The 20,221-nt window shown below is 37.0% G+C and overlaps 1 protein-coding gene across 34 annotated transcripts in view; it reads left to right on the top strand.

The window, feature by feature from the left end:
- SYTL2 (synaptotagmin like 2) overlaps positions 1 to 19,965 on the top strand; it is a 116,649-nt gene extending 96,684 nt beyond the window's left edge. For 23 of the 34 annotated variants that reach the window (XM_063671285.1, XM_054437939.2, XM_054437929.2 and 20 more), the window contains 8 exons: positions 2,968 to 3,087; positions 4,731 to 4,900; positions 6,688 to 6,790; positions 9,188 to 9,358; positions 13,647 to 13,725; positions 16,158 to 16,257; positions 17,844 to 18,049; positions 18,895 to 19,965. In XM_063671285.1, the coding sequence (XP_063527355.1) occupies positions 2,968 to 3,087; positions 4,731 to 4,900; positions 6,688 to 6,790; positions 9,188 to 9,358; positions 13,647 to 13,725; positions 16,158 to 16,257; positions 17,844 to 18,049; positions 18,895 to 19,040 (1,095 nt within the window). In that variant the 3' untranslated portion in view covers positions 19,041 to 19,965. Of the gene's footprint in view, positions 1 to 2,967; positions 3,088 to 4,730; positions 4,901 to 6,687; positions 6,791 to 9,187; positions 9,359 to 13,646; positions 13,726 to 16,157; positions 16,258 to 17,843; positions 18,050 to 18,894 lie in introns of those variants that run through there. The other 11 variants (XM_063671288.1, XM_054437948.2, XM_054437946.2 and 8 more) reach the window with 2 other exon arrangements.
- The last annotated feature ends 256 nt before the right edge of the window (positions 19,966 to 20,221 follow it).

The raw sequence follows: 20,221 nt of genomic DNA, 5'->3' as shown, positions 1-20,221 counted from the left end.
TTGGGAATGTGACTTTTGTTTCAAAGTTAGTACAAAATAAGAAATCCAGGAAGGTATATGAACTGATTATTCCTCCGTAGTTTGGAGTCGACTTGATTTGTGAAAACTTAATTTAGGCAGCATGACTAGTTTGAAAGTGTTTGTTAATAAAGTAACAATGACACAGCAAGCTTTAAGGAGTATTTACTGGGTGCCAGGCACTTTACATATATCATTTAATCCTTCAACAACCCTAGGAGGTAGGCACCATCATTATCCCCACACATTACAGGTGAGGAAACTGAGACTAAGGGAGATTAACCTCACTCAGCTAGAAGGGGGTTCAACCAGGACTGGAGCACAGATCCAAGTTGCGTGCTGTTAACGACTATACTGTACACTATACGGTCTTAAGAAAGCACATGACTATAATTTACTATTCATTGAGTACCTAATATGTGCCAGGTACCTAATACTCATTCTGTCATCTAACTCTTACTAACTATATGTGGTAAGGACTATTTTCTTCATTTTACAAATGAAGAAAGAGCCCCAGAGAGGTTAAATAACTTTCCCCAAATCCAATAGCTACTGAAGAGTAGATCTAGGACTTTAACTCAGGTCCTTTGACTTAATTAAGATTCCATGTTCTTGCAGTCAGGTAGTTAGGAGCCTAAGCTTTGGAGCCAGATATCCCTAGTCCTGGTTATGATACTAATTTTCTGTGTGATCATGGACACATTCAGTACCTTCTCTGAGTCTGGTTTCCTTGCACCTACCACGTGAGGTTGTGGGGTATCGGTAGGATAATGCAGGGAAAACACATAGCACAGTGCTTGGCATATAATGAGTACCTGGTAAATGTTAGCTGCTACTGTTTGTAGTTTTGGTCTGATTTCTAATGGTGAAATAAAAGGCTTCATTATCAAGCATTCTCTTAGTAGATGGAATGTTGAGGAAAGCTCTGGGCAACACATAAATTATATTCTGTCACTGGCCTGGGCATCCTTTTGTCTATTCTTGGGCCTTCGATGAACTGTATCTGCAAATATTCAGCCCTTGCCTATGGTTAAGAGCACATGTTACAGTTTCCTTTGGAAAGAATCACTCATTCTTTGGAAGTAATTCATTAGCTAGAAGCCAGTAGTAGGCATGCCATGCAGTTCAACCATATAATAATATGAGGCCGGGCATGGTGGCTCATGCCTGTAATCCTGGCACTTTGGGAAACTGAGACTGGCAGACCCCTTGAGGCCCAGGAGTTCGAGACTAGCCTGGCCAACATAGCAAAACCCTGTCTCTACTAAAAATACAAAAAATTAGCCGGGCATAGTGGCTTATGTCTATAATCTCAGCTACTTGAGAGGGTAAGGCAGGGGAATTGCTTGAACCCGGGAGGCAGAGGCTGTAGTGAGCCGAGATTGTGCCACTGCACTCCAGCCTAGGCGATAGAGTGAGACTCTAATTGAAAAAAAAAAGTGTGTGTGTGTGTTTGTGTGTATATATATGTATGTGTGTGTGTATGTGTGTGTATATATATATATTTTTGAGGCAAATTATATAAGTTCCTGGTTTTTAATTTTTCTCCTTCCTTCAATTTTAACCTGCTGTCTCATAGCTCCACACAGAAGAGAGTTCAAATCATCTGGGTTTGTGTATCAGAGATGCCAGAATTAAGCTGTATCATTTTGCGTGGGGTATAGGGTTGAACTAGGTATTAAAGAAAGTGGAAATGCAATCAGGCCTTGCTCATCTGTTCCCTTTGAGACTTATCATCAGTCCCATTTGTTGAGTGCCAGTTACGTGTAAAACACCATTCCAGATCAACAAGACAGAGTCCTATCCTTCCAATAATTCACTAATGATCTGATATACTAGGTAGAATGCAGTAGGCGCTAAAATAGAGGGAAATGACTGTCAGCATGTGGGGAGAGAGTGTGACAACAGAGACATTTAAAAGATATGAATTTTTTTAATCCTTGAGAAAGGATTCTTATCCACGTAAAGCATTAATTTTGCTTTCCTTTAACTCCTTTATTAATCTGCATTAGAATTGGCATCCATTATATTGATGCATAATTGCATGGTCCTGGAATATGCTGGCATGAACTAACTACTCCATAAAGGTGTCCCTTAACCCCTGGTGCCACTGAACTGTTCCATAAGCTCTCTAACCCTAAAAGGAGCTCACTCTGAATCATAAATTTTTAAAGCTACTATTTAATAAACTTTAGATTCAAATATAACAAAATTTGTTACTGTCACTTTTCTTTCTTGTCCCAGGCAAATACTTCCTCAGACATATTTAAAATAAATACCTGTATCTTACTTTTTTTAAAAAATGTATTAAAATCTAATGTGGGTAGAATGTATAATTTAATATACTTAACTCTAGGAACAAAAAGATAAGCATAATAACACAGGAATATGTAAGGGGAAGTTTAAAAATTTTGAAAATTAAAATATGTATATATGGCCTTGCGTTGAAACAGATGAGACTAGCATTTCTTTTTTCCTAGTTTAATAGTATGTCAAGTAAAAGATTTGATTTTTAGAGAAGTTAGGGGCTGTGCTAATAAGAGGAATTAAACATGATGTTTTGGTTTTAACAGTAAATCTTTTTATTATCTGGGTAAAGTTAATTTCTCATATATACCAATAGAGTTCCCCAGGCAAATAAATATATAATATTAAAAGAGTGGCAAGAAAGCTCACAATAGTGCTGTCTTCTGCAGCACTTTGGGAGAGACTACTTTGTAGGTGAAAAAAAATCACTTTGGTAGCTAAGCACTGCCTTCCTCCTTAGGTGAGGTCAAGGCAGACCACCCACTCCATCCTGAATCCCATACCCTGGCAATTAGCACTAGCATCCTTTGACCTTGCATAAATGTCAGTGGGATACCAAAATATCATCTTTGCCTAAACAGAGATTCTGATCTTAACTCATTCTGAATTTAAATATTGTGCATATTATATGCTGTTTTGTAGAGTGATGACAGAGAAACAGATACAGCATCAGAAAGCAGTTACCAGCTCAGCAGACACAAGAAGAGCCCGAGCTCTTTAACCAATCTTAGCAGCTCCTCTGGCATGACGTCCTTGTCTTCTGTATGTAAACAAAGGCTCCATATTAATATCTCTCCGCATCTCTGAACCTTGCTCTGACGTGCTCATGCTCATTGTAAAACAGCCTCCTCCTGTATTTCTCAGGGCACAAGCAGTTTCTCTAATCCATAATTAGCTTCTGGCTAGCTACATCTATCTTTTTTTTTTAGACTAATGGGGTTCATATCCATCATAAACAAATGTTTGTGGGGTTTTTTGTTGTTGATGATGTAAGTACTTCACAAATAAACGTAAATTGCCAAGAAGATGAACCACTAAATTTTTCTGTGCAACAAATGGGGTAACTATGATAAAATCTGCTTGTATCAGATATGCTTTTATATATGATTTGCAGGCATAGAATTGAACCTCTCTTTTAGTAATCCTGATGAATCAATATACTGGTTGACATGAAAGAATATGAGAGGTAATTCCTTGCCTTTTAGAAGGCATCTGAGCAGCATTTTAAAAGGAAATATCCTTAAGTGTAGTTACTCAGATTTGATTTAAGGGAATCTGACAAATTTGACTTTACATAGAACTTCTTGCATAAGGTGAAGTTGTGTGTGCATGTAGTATGTATGTAAAAATATATGTAAATATATCCACATACACTTATCTGAGTATATATATCTGAGTATATATCCACATACACTTATGTGAGTATCAGATATGCATACACATACATATATTTCACCTAAGTATGCTAAAGAAATGATAAAGCTGTGCTTAAATTTTTGCTAGCCTTGTGTTTCTGAAACCGTTTTTAAAAACCTATTTAAATTGAGTTTCTGCTGATAAAAATCTGCCTTTGGGAAGGTTTTAAACTTCCTTCATCAATCATCCATTTTCTACCCTTCCTGACCTCTAAAAGCGCATGGCTCAGTAAGCATTTTTCTAGATTCAGTGGATGGGTAACATGGTAAAATTCCTTTTTAGTGCCTTGGAAATTTGATACAGCAGTGTGTCACTATGATTAGAGTGTCTGGGTTTTCTCACATCTTCTTTCTTTCAGATTTTAAATATTAAGCATGCCTCAAAATGGATGCCTTTGAATACCACCTAGCATAAAATCACCCTGCTTTGAAATGAGCCAGCATCTAAATAACATTGCATTTCACTTTTCATCTATGTCTTATAGGGAAAATTATTTAAAAACATTAGTCGGCTGGGCGCGGTGGCTCACGCCTGTAATTCCAGCACTTTGGGAGGCCGAGGTGGGCAGATTACTTGAGGTCAAGAGTTCGAGACCAGCCTGGCCAACCTGGTGAAACCCCATCTCTACTAAAAATATAAAAATTAGCTGGGCGTGATGGCATGCGCCTGTAATCCCAGCTGCTTGGGAGGCTGAGTCGGGAGAATCGCCTGAACCTGGGAGGTGGAGGTTGCAGTGAGCTGAGATCAAGCCACTGCACTCCATCCTGGGCAACAGAGTGAGACTCTCTCAAAAACAAAATGAAACAAAAAACTCTAGTCATGTATATCATGTCAGGTTGTCTTTATAGATACATCTTTATGCTATATTGAATTAACTGCTTTTATAAGCAAGCTAAAGAAATAATGCCAGCAAGGATTATATCCGTGATCCTTGTGCTAGGTTTAAGAATGAGATAGAGACAAACACTATGTATTTCTGATGCTTTCAGGTGAGTGGCAGTGTGATGAGTGTTTATAGTGGAGACTTTGGCAATCTGGAAGTTAAAGGAAATATTCAGTTTGCAATTGAATATGTGGAGTCACTGAAGGAGTTGCATGTTTTTGTGGCCCAGTGTAAGGACTTAGCAGCAGCGGATGTAAAAAAACAGCGTTCAGACCCGTAAGTACATTTTAGAGTCACCTACCTTCTCTTAGTTCTCCAACTGTCAATCTTATAGGAATTGGAAGGAAATAAAGTAATCAAGAGGAGGGAGGGTATGTGTTAAAAGGAATGTTTGAAGAGTTGGGGGGAAATGTCGTTTTATTCTATAAATTCATATGTCAAACATTAAATTATAAAAATCACAGAGAAAGGCTGGGCACGGTGGCTCACGCCTGTAATCCCAGCACTTTGGGAGGCCGAGGCAGGTGGATCACAAGGTCAGGAGATTGAGACCATCCTGGCTAACATGGTGAAACCTCGTCTCTACTAAAAATACAAAAAATTAGCCGGACGTGGTGGCGGGTGCCTGTAGTCCCAGCTACTCGGGAGGCTGAGGCAGGAGAATGGCGAGGAGGCGGAGCTTGCAGTGAGCTGAGATCGGGCCACTGCACTCCAGCCTGGGCGACAGAGCGAGACTCTGTGTCAAAAAAAAAAAAAAATTCACAGAGAAGCACAAAATGTTTCAACTTGGAAGGGACCTTTGGGGTCATCTTGTTCAGTTCCTTCATTTTACAGATAAGAACGCAAGGACCAGAGAAGACAAGTAACCCATATATGTGAATTCAGATAGAAGCAAAATGAAGAATGAGGACCTGAACCCATCTCTTTCCACCACACTCTCAAACTTTTTACAAAATTAGGGACACATGGGACACACTTCATAATGCTCAGTGGTATAAAAATAGTTAAGACTCTAGAATGAGAGAATTTTCATATTTAAATTATATCTTACAGAACTTTAGGGGAAATTACTAAAATTATTTTTTTTAATCACAGGTTTGATTGCACTTCAGTTTTTTTTTTTTTTTTTTTTTTTTTTTTGCAAATGCTGAATGGTATTCCCTACTTATCCCTATACAGAAGTCTGATTCTTAATTATTTTGCTGAGGCAAGTGCAATCTTTTTTTATTTTATTCTTATTATAAAAACAACTGAGCTCAACATCCTTTTCGTTTTTTAACATTGAAGATAACTTGACTAGGTATTTACTAAGATTAATTTATTTCAAAAGACAGTAACAAAAACTTAAAAATACTGCAAGCACCAAAGCGTTTTCTCAGAGGGGAACAAACTAGGGGAACACACAGATTTAAGCTCTATGCTGAAAGTGTGTTTTCTTTTTTGTTTTTTTTTTTGAGATGGAGTTTCACTGTTGTTGCCCAGGCTGGCACGATCTCAGCTTACAGCAACCTTCGCCTCCTGGGTTCAAGGGATTCTCCTGCCTCAGCCTCCTGACTAGCTGGGATTACAGGCAGGCACCACCACACCCAGCTAACTTTGTAGCTCTGTGTGTGTGTGTGTGTGTTTTTTTTTTTTTTTTGAGACCAGCCTGGCTCATGGGGTTTCTCCATGTTGGTCAGGCTGGTCTTGAACTCCCGACCTCAGGTGATCTGCTCACCTTGGCCTCCCAGAGTGCTGGGATTACAGGTGTGAACCACCATGCCTGGCCTGGAAGTGTGTTTTCTGTCCCTTTCCACTCCTGCATATTAGTTAAGGCTAAAGGAAAAAAGGAATTCAGGAAATGTCCGTTAAAAATCTTCAAAACAATATAAAATGATCAATTCCACTAAAACCCTTTACACATTTAAGTATAAAGGTATTGGTGGGAAAATTTGTTATTCACTGCTTTTCTCATGTCATGAAATAATTATTTCTGCTGTCAGTTTTCAATGTATTTAAAAAACTAGAGGTGGAAACATAACTTTTATTTTCTTTGACTTTGTCTGTTCAATTCTCCTTTTCAGATATGTAAAGGCCTATTTGTTACCAGACAAAGGCAAAATGGGCAAGAAGAAAACACTCGTAGTGAAGAAAACCTTGAATCCTGTGTATAACGAAATACTGCGGGTATCTATGAACTCTCTCTATCGGAAAATCCTAGATGTTGACCTGTTTACCATGTCTTCTTTGGGTAGTAGCTCTACAGGATAAAGTCAGTCACCAAGAGAGGAGAAGGAAAGGAATACAAATGTCTGAGACTGTTTTGTTTGAGACAAAACAACATGAATGTTGTATACATTATTTCATTCACTCCCCATATATACACTGGCAGGCTGGTATTGGTATCTGCATCTCACAGATGAGGCAAATGAAACTTGGAGAAATGAAGTAACTTATTTAAAAACACACAGCTTGGCTGGGTGAGGTGGTTCACGCCTGTAATCCCAGCAATTTTGGGAGGCCGAGGTGGATGGATCCCTTGAGGTCAGGAGTTCAAGACCAGTCTGGCCAACATGGTGAAACCCTATCTGTACTAAAAATACAAAAATGAGCCAGCATGGTGGCAGGCACCTGTAATCCCAGCTACTCGGGAAGCTGAGGCAGGAGAATGACTTGAATCAGGGAGGCGGAGGTTGCAGTGAGCCGAGATCACACCACTGCACTCCAGCATGAGTGACAAGAGTGAAACTCTGTCTCAAAAAAACAAAATAAAACAAAACAAAAAACAAAAAAAACCCATAGCTGATAAAGTTGAGCATTGCAGCCAGAATGATCTTATAAAAGCACAATTCTGATTATGCTATTTTTCTGCTTTCTATAACCCTTAGGGTCAAAGCTATCTTTCTTAACATGCACACCAGTCCCTTCACAACCTGAACTCCAGCCTCAACTTTCCTCTCTCATAGTCTTTGTTCCAGTCACTCTGAATTCTTTTCATTATTGTAAGGAAGTACATTTTCTCACAATTCTGTGAATTTCTGTTCCTTCAGGCTGGAATATTCTTCCACACATTATTTCCCTAACTGCCTCCTATACTGTCTTAAATACCTCCTCTTATGAGGGGCTGTGCTTAACCCCTAAGTTCTCCTGCTGTCTGCTGCCTCAATAATCTTGCTTTATAGCAGGATATGTTAACAGCAGTTTAACTAGTGGTTTTATTGTCTTCCTTGCCACTAAATTGTAAGTTCCATGAGGGTAGGGACCAACTGAGTGTTGTTTGTAAACTGTGTGTCTTTGGGCACCTCAGATCTGCCAAGTCGGGTTAATGCTAGTTTTCAGATTTGCAAAAGGAAGAGAATAATAGTACTTACCTACCTACCTTAGCAGTGGAGAACAGTAAATTAGTTAATTTGTGTGAAAAATCAACACACATTAAGCATTTAATAAATCTTGATCCTTAATCTGGGATAGGTATTCAAAATATGTTTACTGGAAAGATAAATGGACAGATGAATAGAAAGTATACTTGGCTCATATTCTTTTTCTTCCCCAAAACTACATCATGCTGCCTTAGTCATGACTAACAGATCATTTAAACTAAAAATAAGTGTTGTTCATTCCCTCTTTCTGAAAACTCTGTCCAAGTATTTGATCATCCTCTGGAAAAATACGCAGTTAAATCAACACTCAGTCATCCGTGGTCTGAATTAACCACCTGTAGAATTTTTGTAGCAAGTTTTTAATTACAGTTTGACTATGATATACCCTAGTACCCTGGCTATTTCTGGGTCAGCTACTTCAACCCTATACTCAGGAAAAGCCAGATAATTTAAATGTTAAGCTCAGAGAAAGGCAGACTTACTACAACCACAATGGACATTCAAGTAGTACATCATGAAGCCAAATGGAAATTATTTTTAGATTAGAAGTACTATTGTCCTTTCCATGATTATATGTAATTAAAGATTGACTACATTTGAGATGAAAAACGGTTAGGATGCCAGACCTTTTCTACTTGGCCATATGAAGCAGGAAAAGACAAGTTTATTTATTTATTTATTTTAAATACTTCATCTGTGTGGGATGTTGATAGTGGGGGAGGTGTGTGTATGTGGCGGCATACATGGCATATGGGAACTCTGTTCTTTCTGCTCAGTTTTGCTGTAAACCGAAAACTGCTCTAAAAAGACTATTTTAAAAAGACCTTGTTCTTAAGTAGAAAACAGAATTGGGTTACATTTGATTTGTATTTTAGACTGAATTTTGTATTACATCTAGTCTAAAAATATTCAGCGAAAATTGAAAAACTGGCTTTTATTGTTAGAGAGCTATTACCAACTATGATATTTGAGCCTTGGTTTGCTTTTCCAGAGTGGGGAAGCAAATCAGCTTTTATGAAAGATCGATTTTAGCTCTTTGAAACAAGACACTTAGAATAAGATGACTTTGCAATATTTTTGGGACTTGAAACCTAACAGATAAGAAAATTTGATATATACAGATGAATTTTCTCTTCATCTCTGTGTTATAACTTTGGCATCAAGTAATGTTATTCATCATTTAATTTTCTTCTTTGAACTTCAGTATAAAATTGAAAAACAAATCTTAAAGACACAGAAACTGAACCTGTCCGTTTGGCATCGGGATTCATTTAAGCGCAATAGTTTCCTAGGGGAGGTGGAACTTGATTTGGAAACATGGGACTGGGATAACAAACAGAATAAACAATTGAGATGGTACCCTCTGAAGCGGAAGGTGAGTCCGGAATTTTCTGTTTGTTTATTTGGTTGGTTGATGTGGTACCTGGTGTATAGGAAAAAGCTTAATTGCATTTAATTCAGAGTACAGATCTGTAGTTTGGGATAATTTTAAACTAGAGGAAGAAAAAGAAAGGTAAAAAAGGTTATTGGGAGAATGTTTAAATCATTTAACACAAATGTTTCAGAGACTTCAGGAAGGTCTTTTAAATAATTCAATCCTTTGAAATTTGATACTGACTTTTAGCCTAATATGTGGCTGAATTTTGATAAATGTTCCATGTGTCACTTGAAACCAAAGTGTATTCAATGATTAAAGGATGTAATGTTCTATATTTATCAATTAAGTCAAAACTAGTTCCTGAAATCTTTTGTATCCTCATGGATTTTATGTCTGTGTGTACTGTGAATTACTAGGAGAGTTACAATTGTGAATTTGTCTTTTTCTCCTTTTAGTTTTATTATTTTTGATTCACTATATTTGAGATTGTCTTATTACATGTACATACAACTGTAATTGTTATATTTTCTTGATGAATTAACCATTTTATCATTTTGAAATTCCCTTTTTATCTCTAGTAATGCTTATTGCCTTAAAATCTACTTTGCCTGTATTTGTATAGCTCTATTAGCTTCCTTCTGATTAGAAGTTTGTTTCTATCTTTTGATTTTCAGCCTTTTAAAATTCTTGTAGCTCAGATATATTTTTATAAGCAGTAGTTTTGATGTTTTTCCAGCCTTAAAATATTTGTCTCTTAATTGGATTATCGAGTCCATTTGCACTTAATATAATTATTGACATATTTGGGTCCAAATCTAGTATCTTACTATTTGTCCTGTTTTCTTATTTTCATAATTGCCTCCTTTGGGATTATTATTCCATTTTTTCTCTCTCTTAATATGTCAGTCATAGTTTATTTTCATTTTTCTTTATTAGTTCCTTTATTAGTTTATTAGTAGAGATTATAATATGCACCCTTGAATTCAAACTGTAATATAAATTAGAACTTTTGCCACTTTCAGAACAGTGAAAGGAACCAAGAACATTTTAACTCCATTTACGCATTCTCCCATCCTTTGTGCTATTTTTGGTCATGTTTTAATTGTATATATTTTTAAGTCCCATTAGACATTACTGTTATTGTTTTATACAGTCTATTAATTTAGATTTAACCACATATTTGCCTTTCCCTTGCTCTTTATCCTTTCCTGGATTTATCCGTGGAGTTGTTTCTTCTGTTCAAGACTCGCCTTTAGTTTTACTCTTAGTGAATATCTCCTGGCAACAGATTCTTTCAGATTTTCTTGGTATCATAACATCTTTTTCAATCTTTGAGGGATATTTTTGCTCTGTTGCTAGGTTGACAATTATTTCTTTCAGTGTTTTGAAGATGTCATTTCATAGTATTTGGTCATTTCTGTTCTGAAGTCAGCTATTAGTCTTATTTTTGCGCCTTTGAAGGTTATGTGTTCTTTTCCAGATTTTAGGATACTTTTCTTTGCCTTTGATTTTTAGCAATTGTACTATAATGAGCCTAGGTGTAGTTTTCTTTAATTTATCCTGAGGTTTGGGGTTCAGTGAGCTGCTTGAATCTATCTATGTTTTGGTATCTTTCATCACTTTGAAAATTTCTCAGCAACTATTTCTTCAAATATTACTTTTGCCCCATTATTTTCTCCTCTCCTTCTGGAAACTCCAATTACAAGTATGTTATACCTTTTTATTCTGTCCAACATGTCTCTTATGGTCTTTTCTGTATATTCTTATTTTCTTATATTTCAGTCCATTTTTTGCTAACCTTTTCACAATTCAACAATTTTATCTGCTATGTCTATTCTGTTGTTAAAACCATCTACAATTTAACCCAGTCTATAATATAAAACTTATATTTTCAAAAGTATATTTTCTTTTGACTATTTTGATTCCATTTCTCTCCTAAAATTCTCTATCTTAACATTGTCTTTAAAAATATAGCATGCAAAATTATTTAATGTATGTACTTGAAAATTCCAATATCTTAAACATTTGTGAGTCCTGCTTATCTATTTTTTAAAATCTTAGTTTGGACACTTAGTTCTTTGTCTTGGTATGCCCGTTCATTTTTTGATCATATGTGGGGTATTGCCTATGAGAACGTTCTAGGAATAATTTGGGAGGATTTACTTTTGCTTCTGACACAGCAGGCATAGACCACCTTCATTTAATCTGGGAATGAACTGACTTTGAAGCACAAGCCCAATTTTCATGTGATCTGGTCTAGTTTTTGTTTGCTTATATTCCTAGGCTAAGGCCCTTCAGAGGTTCCAACTGAAAGCCATGGGAAATAGTTCTCAAAATCAGCATGCATCTGATTCACCTGAAGGACTTAATTAAATCACAGATTCTGGGGCTGGGTGTGGTGGCTCTCAGCTGTAATCTCAGCACTTTGGGAGGTTGAGGTGTGGATTGCTTGAGTCCAGGAGTTGGATGGAAACAAGCCTGAGGAACGTGGCAAAACCCTGCTTTTGCAAAGAAATTAACCAGGCTTGGTGGCATGCACCTATAGCCCCAGCAGCCACTCAAGAAGCTGAAATGGGAGGATCACTTGAACCCGGGAGGTGGTGGTTGCAATGAACTGAGATCACACCATTGCACTCTAGCCTGGGCAACAAAGCGAGACCCTGTCTCAAAAAAAAAAAAAAAAAAATAGACCCACTAGATTCTGAGCCCTATTCCCAAGGTTTATGGGCCCAAGAATATACATTTTTAACAGGTTCCCTGTCAATGCTGCTGGCCTAGAAACTGTACTTTGAAAACCACTGGTCTAGAGTGTTTTTCCAGTGCCATTCCTTCTTGACAGGCTGTGGACTCCAAGTTTTGTCTCCCTAGCCTCATGAAACTGCTAAAAGTCCTGCTCACCTTTTCAGTCTCATTCTGTTAGGCTTTTTTATGTGCTCAGTTTGGCACTACTTAAATGTCTCAAAGTGAAAAGCAGAGAAGAATGTCAGACTCTAAGATCTTGTTCATTTGAGTCCTGTCTGTGTTAATAATTCTTTAGCACTTTCAAATTGATATTTAAAATCCCATCTTTTAAATTGTTCTTAGTTTAGGGGTTGATGTGATCCAAGCTAGTCCATCATAGTAGGAAGTGATAAATATAAATAACTAATACAAACCATAACTTAGTGTCTACACAACAGTGGAACTGTTTTAGTTCCACTAAAGAAATGGTTCTCAAATGTTATATCAAAATCACTTGAAGTACTTATTTCTAGCCCTACCCAAGACCTGAACTCCTCAGAAGATATCAAAAGCATCTCATTTTTAACTGGCTACCATTACGTTTCTGATACATACCCATATTTTGAAAATAAAGCTCTAAAGAGCCAGAATTTGAAAGTAAAAAACTATCTTGTACAGGTTTCTTATACAGGTTTAGCATCCCTAATTCAAAAATTTCAAATCCATAATGCTCCAAAATCTGAAACTTTTTGAGTGCTGATATGATGCCGCAAGTGGAAAATTCCACATCTGCTTCATGTGATGGGTTGCATAAAGTTATTAAAAATGTTATATAAAATTACCTTCAGGCTATGTATAGAAGATGTATATGAAACATAAATGAATTTTGTGTTTAGACTTGGGTCCCATCCCTAAGATATCTCATTACGTATATGCAAATATTACAAATTTCAAAAAACAAATCCGAAATCTGAAACATTTCTGATCCCAAGCATTTCAGATAAGGAATATTCAACGTGTACTTGAAAATAACAGATAGAAGTTTAAAAAATTATTGTTCAGTCTTTGTTATACTTACAGACTTCTATGCATTTGGCCTAAAATAATCAGATTAGTGCAGCTTTGAAAATATAAGATATGGCCTTTTCCCCCTTACTTTCACACACTATCTCATACTCCTTCAAATAAAGGGAATACAAATAAATTGTTTTATATGCTGGCTGAATAGCTAACAAAATATTTGTGTTTTCATCAAAATTAAAGCATTCGAAGAAACCTCTCCCATCTCCAAGAAAGCCATTCTGGTTTCTTCACCAGCTTTGAGACTAAAGGCCTTGAAATATTTTCTGGGTATCCTGCAAGATTTTTCAAGATATACAGCCTAGTTTTCCCAGGTATTAAGGCAACAGTCTAGTTCTGATGCAGAGAGAAATTTTAATCCAGAGCACTCATGAGTGACACATGGTCCCAGAAATGGGACAGATATGGTTCTGTAATGGGACCTATACCAACAAACAGGATGAAAAGTCTGTCTCCCACCTGCTGACATTTCTTCACTTTTCAGACAGCACCAGTTGCCCTTGAAGCAGAAAACAGAGGTGACATGAAACTAGCTCTCCAGTATGTCCCAGAGCCAGTCCCTGGTATGTAATGATTTTCTATTCAAATTTATGTCCTTTCCTTATCCCTCCCTTCTCACAGTATTTAGTATGTGTTTTCAAAGGTGAGGCCCTAAACAAGCTTACCAACTTAGTAATGTATAGACCAAATGAGTCTATTCGCAATTGTAAATAAGAAAATTCTTTTTTTGTTATTGTGGCAAAAAAAAAAAAAAAAGAAAACATAAAATCTACCATCTTCACCATTTTTAACTGTACAGCTCAGTAGTGCTAAGTATATTCACATTGTTGGGAAACAGATCTCCAGAAACTTTTCATCTTGCAAATCTGAAACTCTTTATCTATTAACCAACAATTTCCTTTTCCCCTACTACCAGCTTCTGGTAATCATCATTTTACTTTCTGTTTCTATGAGAAAGTTCTCATCCTTTTTTTTTAGTTTAGTTTATAGTCATTAGGTTTCACCTCACTCTCCAAAAAGTTTGTATCTGCACAATGTGAATGGCCTGTATTTAGAATTTGTGTATTCCTGTGTTTGGAATTTGGACTTATTGATAGTGCTATAAGAATAGAACTTGAGTGTTCTTTTTCACAGGTGGGAATTCAGAGGACTCCAGAGAACTTAAAGCTCATTCACCCTCCCCTCTCAGGGTCTCATTAAGAGATAAAGCTTTTCCCTCAAGATTATCATTTGCCTCCTTGTCAGGTCTTCAGCCCAGTTAAGGAGCAAGAGACTAGCAGGAAATGAATGCCAGCCAGCTCCTTGCTCCATTTCCCAAGCAAGTTCCCCAAGTTAGTCTCTTTAAGAATCTGTCTGAATGTTATGGCTGAAATCAGAGGTTGTAAACTCAAATGCTTTCAGTAACCAGGCAGTGAAGCTAGTGAGATGGAAGAAATAATTGATGGTGAGGATAGTGACTGGACTAAAGAAAAGCATTCTGATGTAGTTTATACCACCCCCTGCCCCCAAAAAAGAAAGAATTAGAGGGCAAGCAAAGCATATTTTCAGGCCGGATTGCTGTCAAACTACCACCTTTGAACTTCTGGATTTTCCTAAAAGGTAGATTCTTTTGCATATAATTTGTATCCTATCATTTAAAGTCAACATTCATAGAAACCCCATTTCCCTTTTTCCTTCTATCACTTGGTAGTAGAGGACAGGGGTATTGTGTGTTGTGATGGGTGCCACCATGTCTGAATTTTTGTCCACGTAGTTTTTCTTCTTTGAAATGGCTTCCTCTTCTCCTCAACCTACCAAAGTCTTAGATGAAGCCCCATCTCCTCCATAAAGCTTTCCCTAACTATATTAGATCTCACTGATCATATCATCTTCTGGAACATTACAGTAATAACTTGGAGTTTCACTGTATATTACATTTTTATCATTTTATTTGAATTATTCTCTCCAACATAACTATAAACATTTTCCAAGGGCATAGATTATTTCATGTATTCTCTGTATATTTAATGATGTTCCTAGCATAGCATAGAGATGAGCATATGATAGATGCTCACTAAGTACTGTTTGGTTGACTGATTGAGCTAACCCATTCAGAAAAATCTGGTGGCATTCCTCTGTTCGTATGAACCCAGCCTAGACAACAATTTCAGACTAAGCCAACTTCTTAGTAACTATCTGCCCATAATATTAACTATTATGTATGTACATACAATATCCCTATAAAATGTTTAACCACTCTTGACTGGGTGTGGTAGCTCACGCCTGTAATTCCAACACTTTAGGAGGCTGAGGCAGGTGGATCCCTTGAGCTTAGGAGTTCAAGACGAGCCTGGGCAACATGACAAAACTCTGTCTCTACAAAAATTTAAAAATTAGCCAAGTGTGGTGGCACATGCCTGTAGTTGCAGCTCCTCTGGGAGGGCTGAGGTGGGAGGATCACTTGAGCCCAGGAGGTTGAGGCTGCAGTGAGCCATGATTGTACCACTGAACTCCAACCTGGGTGACAGAGTGAGACCCTGTCTCAAAAAAAAAGGTATAACTACTCTTAAAAATGACTATACCTTAGCCAATACCTGTTTTGGTTACTTTATACCCCAATATGTTTTAAATGTCTTCCACTAGCACCAACTGATACTGGTATTAATGTTTGAAAGGTATATGCATTTCATTGAGATATTTTGAATATAACCGTAAATGGATGATTCACATTCCTGATGTTTGATTTTGTTGAATCAAGCAAAACCCCAAATGAATGATGTACTAATGATGTAATACTCGGTACTTAAAGTCAATATGAATTATTTTTATAGAGCTATCGAGTTCAGTAAAACCAGATTATGAAAGACTTAGTTAAGACTGTATAGATTTAATCAGTTCAGATGATATCATCAAATACTAGCTAGTATGCCAGAACATTTTTAGGCTGACATCTTTGGACGCAGTATTGCCAAGGGAGAACTGGCAGTGAAAATTTTCTCTTCTTTTTCTATTGTAGGTAAAAAGCTTCCTACAACTGGAGAAGTGCACATCTGGGTGAAGGAATGCCTTGATCTACCACTGCTAAGGGGAAGTCATCTAAATTCTTTTGTTAAATGGTAATAGTATTGATGACTCTGTCTGCATCAGTTCTGTAGCCTGGCCTTTGCTGGTTAGTTTCGGTTCTCTATATCTGTAATGCTGACTCATCATTCATAATTTAAATGAATTTACTTGGGATAATGGAGACATGAATTGGAGGAATCTATATCATGAACTCTCAAGGCTTCATTTAGCTTTAAAATCATAAAGTAAGAGGTCAAATGAAACTAGAGACCTCATACTCAATATGTAATGTGTTCTAGGGAAAACATCTGTTGGTGAGGGCAATAATCAGTTCAAAAGAGTTTATTAAATTTCTAATGGTAAGATGTCACACCCCTTGACTCCTTTGTGGAGCAGGGAGAATTCCTTCTCTCCTTTGTCCCACCTGTTTTGTGGCCTATTTGCAAAGGGTCATTGTATGAGACTGCAGATATTTGGAAAATGATTTGCTAATCAACCCTTACTAAGAGCTTGAGACAGTTTGGGTTTTTAAATGGCAAACTCTTCTCTCTGTTATACATATAAAGTGGCTGGCATCTAGTAAATAATAACTAAACAGATATTAGTACGCTCTCCTACTTTCTCTGATTTTATTTATATATAGTCTACCAGAAGACCAACTGTAGCTTTTTAAATATATGTGACATATACCTGGTAGGGCGAGGTGTCTCATGCCTATAATTCCAACACTTTGGGAGGCCAAGGTGGACGGATAACCGGAGCCCAGGAGTTCAAGACCAGCCTGGTCAACATAGCAAAACCCCTTCTCTATTAAATAAATAAATATATATGTGACATATATCTAAGTAGCATAGATGATATTATTTATGATTTTCCCTACACATTCTCTTTATAGATGTCAGCTGGTAAGATTTTTTTGGCTCAAGTCAGCCTCATTCTAAGACGAAGTCAGTCAGTCACATTCTGAGACCATTCACAGACCTTCTTGCCTTGTATTGCCACTTGTATTGTCTTATATTGCCACTTACAAGAGGCATGGTAGGTTAAAGTTCATTTAATTGTTATCATAAATGAAATGTAAGTGATTGTAAAAAAAATTACATAATTTATTTCCGAAGTCAAATCTAGCAATTTGGAGAGGTTTCTCTTCTTTTTCTATTCTGTATAAGACAAATGTCTTAGGCTATCGCAGCTAATCAGGATAGCCTGTGCTTGCAAATTTTAAAGGAATCCTCAAATGATTACTAGCATATTAAGCACTTACTAAATGCAGGCATGGAGCTAAGTGTTTTGCATATGTTATTTAATTCTAATTTTAGCCTTATGAAATCAGCATCACCATTCCCATTTTATAGATGAAGAAGCAAGTGTCCGTAAGGTTGAGTAACTTTCCCTAAAATGCATACCCAGGAGGTAGCAGAGTCAGGATTCAAACCAAGTATAGCCGACTCTAGGTCCAGAGTCTTTTCAGCATGATGTGTCCCTACCCCCTACCCCACTGTCTGCCAAACCACCACCACCACTATCTCTCCACATTTTCCTCCATTGTCAATCTTTAATAGCTGTGTTGTTATGTATTGAAAGCATGAATGTTCACTGTCTTACTAAAATGCTCCCACAATCATGCCTCTTTTTGTAGTACCATCCTTCCAGATACAAGTAGGAAAAGTCGCCAGAAGACAAGAGCTGTAGGGAAAACCACCAACCCTATCTTCAACCACACTATGGTGTATGATGGGTTCAGGCCTGAAGATCTGATGGAAGCCTGTGTAGAGCTTACTGTCTGGGACCATTACAAATTAACCAACCAATTTTTGGGAGGTCTTCGGATTGGCTTTGGAACAGGTACTGTTTGCTACATTTTTAATTCTCCATGAGCCAAATTTTTCTAGAGATACTAGAGGTTTGTTTGTTGCTTTGCTTCTTCCCAATGAAAACCGAGATATCCTGAAAATGGATATCTGTTAAGTATAGTGAAATAAATGAGTAAAGAAATGTCAGGTTGTATGCCAAGGGCTCCAGATATGAGGATTAACAGGGTGAAGTGTCTCTGCATATAGAGCTTAAGTTACTGTGGCAGTGGCAGGGACAGAAAAGCCTTCATCAGTAGTCTGCCCTGCAAAAACATTTATGGTCCTTCAAGGCTAAATATATGCTTTGAGTAATAACAGTAACATTTATGGAGCACCTGTCACTGTATTAAATGCTTCATTTACATTATTTCATTGAATCCTCACAAGTCTATGAGGTAGTTACTAATGTTACCCCAAAGGAACTGATAGTCCAAGAAAGTAAGTAACACAGCTACAAAGTGGCAGAGCCAAGATTCAACAAAATTGAGTCTGTTAGACACTAAAGCCTTAGTCACACTAACCTAGAGATTATCTAGTGTCATCTCCAACCCAGTGCAGAAGTCCTCCCAACTCCCTTATTCCTTGATGAATTTTCATCTGGCCTTTACATTAACTTGAAGAAAAATCATTGCTCTGGGAATTATGGTAATGATTACAAACATGAAGTCACTCAGACAGTTGAACAGTTCTTCCTTATGTTGAGTCTCACATCTGCCCTCCCGGTGAAGAAAGCTCCTCCTAGCTTCCGCTGGTGGTTATAATTAGGGAATGACTTTCCCTCTTTCCCCCACCCCCAATGAGCTGTTTCTTTTTAAATGCAAAGCTTCCTTTTTTCAGGTAAAAGTTATGGGACTGAAGTGGACTGGATGGACTCTACTTCAGAGGAAGTTGCTCTCTGGGAGAAGATGGTAAACTCCCCCAATACTTGGATTGAAGCAACACTGCCTCTCAGAATGCTTTTGATTGCCAAGATTTCCAAATGAGCCCAAATTCCACTGGCTCCTCCACTGAAAACTACTAAACCGGTGGAATCTGATCTTGAAAATCTCAGTAGGTGGACAAATGTCCTCACTTTCTATCCATTGCACCTAAGGAATACTACACAGCATGTAAAAGTCAATCTGCATGTGCTTCTTTGATTACAAGGCCCAAGGGATTTAAATAATAACAAAATGTGTAATTTGTGACTCTAACATTAAATAAGATATTGGAACAAGCTAGGAAAACTGAATTTCTGCTGCTGCTTCAAAGAAAAAACTGCCCCAGAGCATTAAACATGGGGTATTGTTAACAAGCAAAATGTTCTTGTTTGCCATCATGTGTTTCACACCACAATTCTGTGCCACAGTTAAGAGGGTCTGGTACCCTTGCAGGACCTTTGTAGGTTGTGGGAAAAAGTCGCAGAAAGATACTCAAAGTGGAGTGGGGAATGGAGACAGAACATCAGTGATGATAAAAAAAAATGGACCTTAAGAAACTATTTACTCTGTAATCTCTAATAAAATATGGAATTCCATATTAGGGCAATGAGACTGAATTTACTGGTGTTTTTCTGCCTTGAGGAAACAGGCAGTTAAAACAAGCCTCAAATGTATTTTAGTGCCACCCACTGGTCATAGGTAAAATTCAGTTGTTGGCTTGTTTTGACTTAATTCTAAAATAGGTCTCAAGCCTGTATTTTTATGAGTTTATTTTTTTAAAACCCTGCATATATATGATTGTTTTTCTTATAACTTTACTATATGAAAGCAGCATAAGAGTAGTCACAAACATGTTTTGCAACAAAGTTTTAATTAGAATGTAAGTTGTTCAATTATACTGTGCTTCTTATGTATGTAAAATTTTCATAAAGTATTTTCTAAAAACCCTTAGAATAAATTATCATTTGATTTAAATTGTATTAGAAAATTAGCCTGACTTCTCATTTTAAATAAAATATTTTAGGAATTCTAAACATCTAAATTTCCTAACAAGGCTAATGAACTTCTTCTGGGCTAATATTTCTACAGTCTTCACTGCAATTCTGGGCATCATCTCCCCTAAATGGGCAACTTTGGCTATGTTATTAAGAGTAGGATTTTTATTTTTATTTATTTTGTTTTAAAGGACATAGCAGATCTCAAGGATTTTTTTTAAAGTAGTTAAAATGCTTTGGGGATGATTT

Source organism: Pongo pygmaeus, chromosome 9, assembly GCF_028885625.2.
Source record: "Pongo pygmaeus isolate AG05252 chromosome 9, NHGRI_mPonPyg2-v2.0_pri, whole genome shotgun sequence".
Lineage (NCBI taxonomy): Eukaryota > Metazoa > Chordata > Mammalia > Primates > Hominidae > Pongo > Pongo pygmaeus.
Note: the sequence above shows the minus strand (reverse complement) of the source record. Positions and strands in the feature narration are given on the sequence as shown.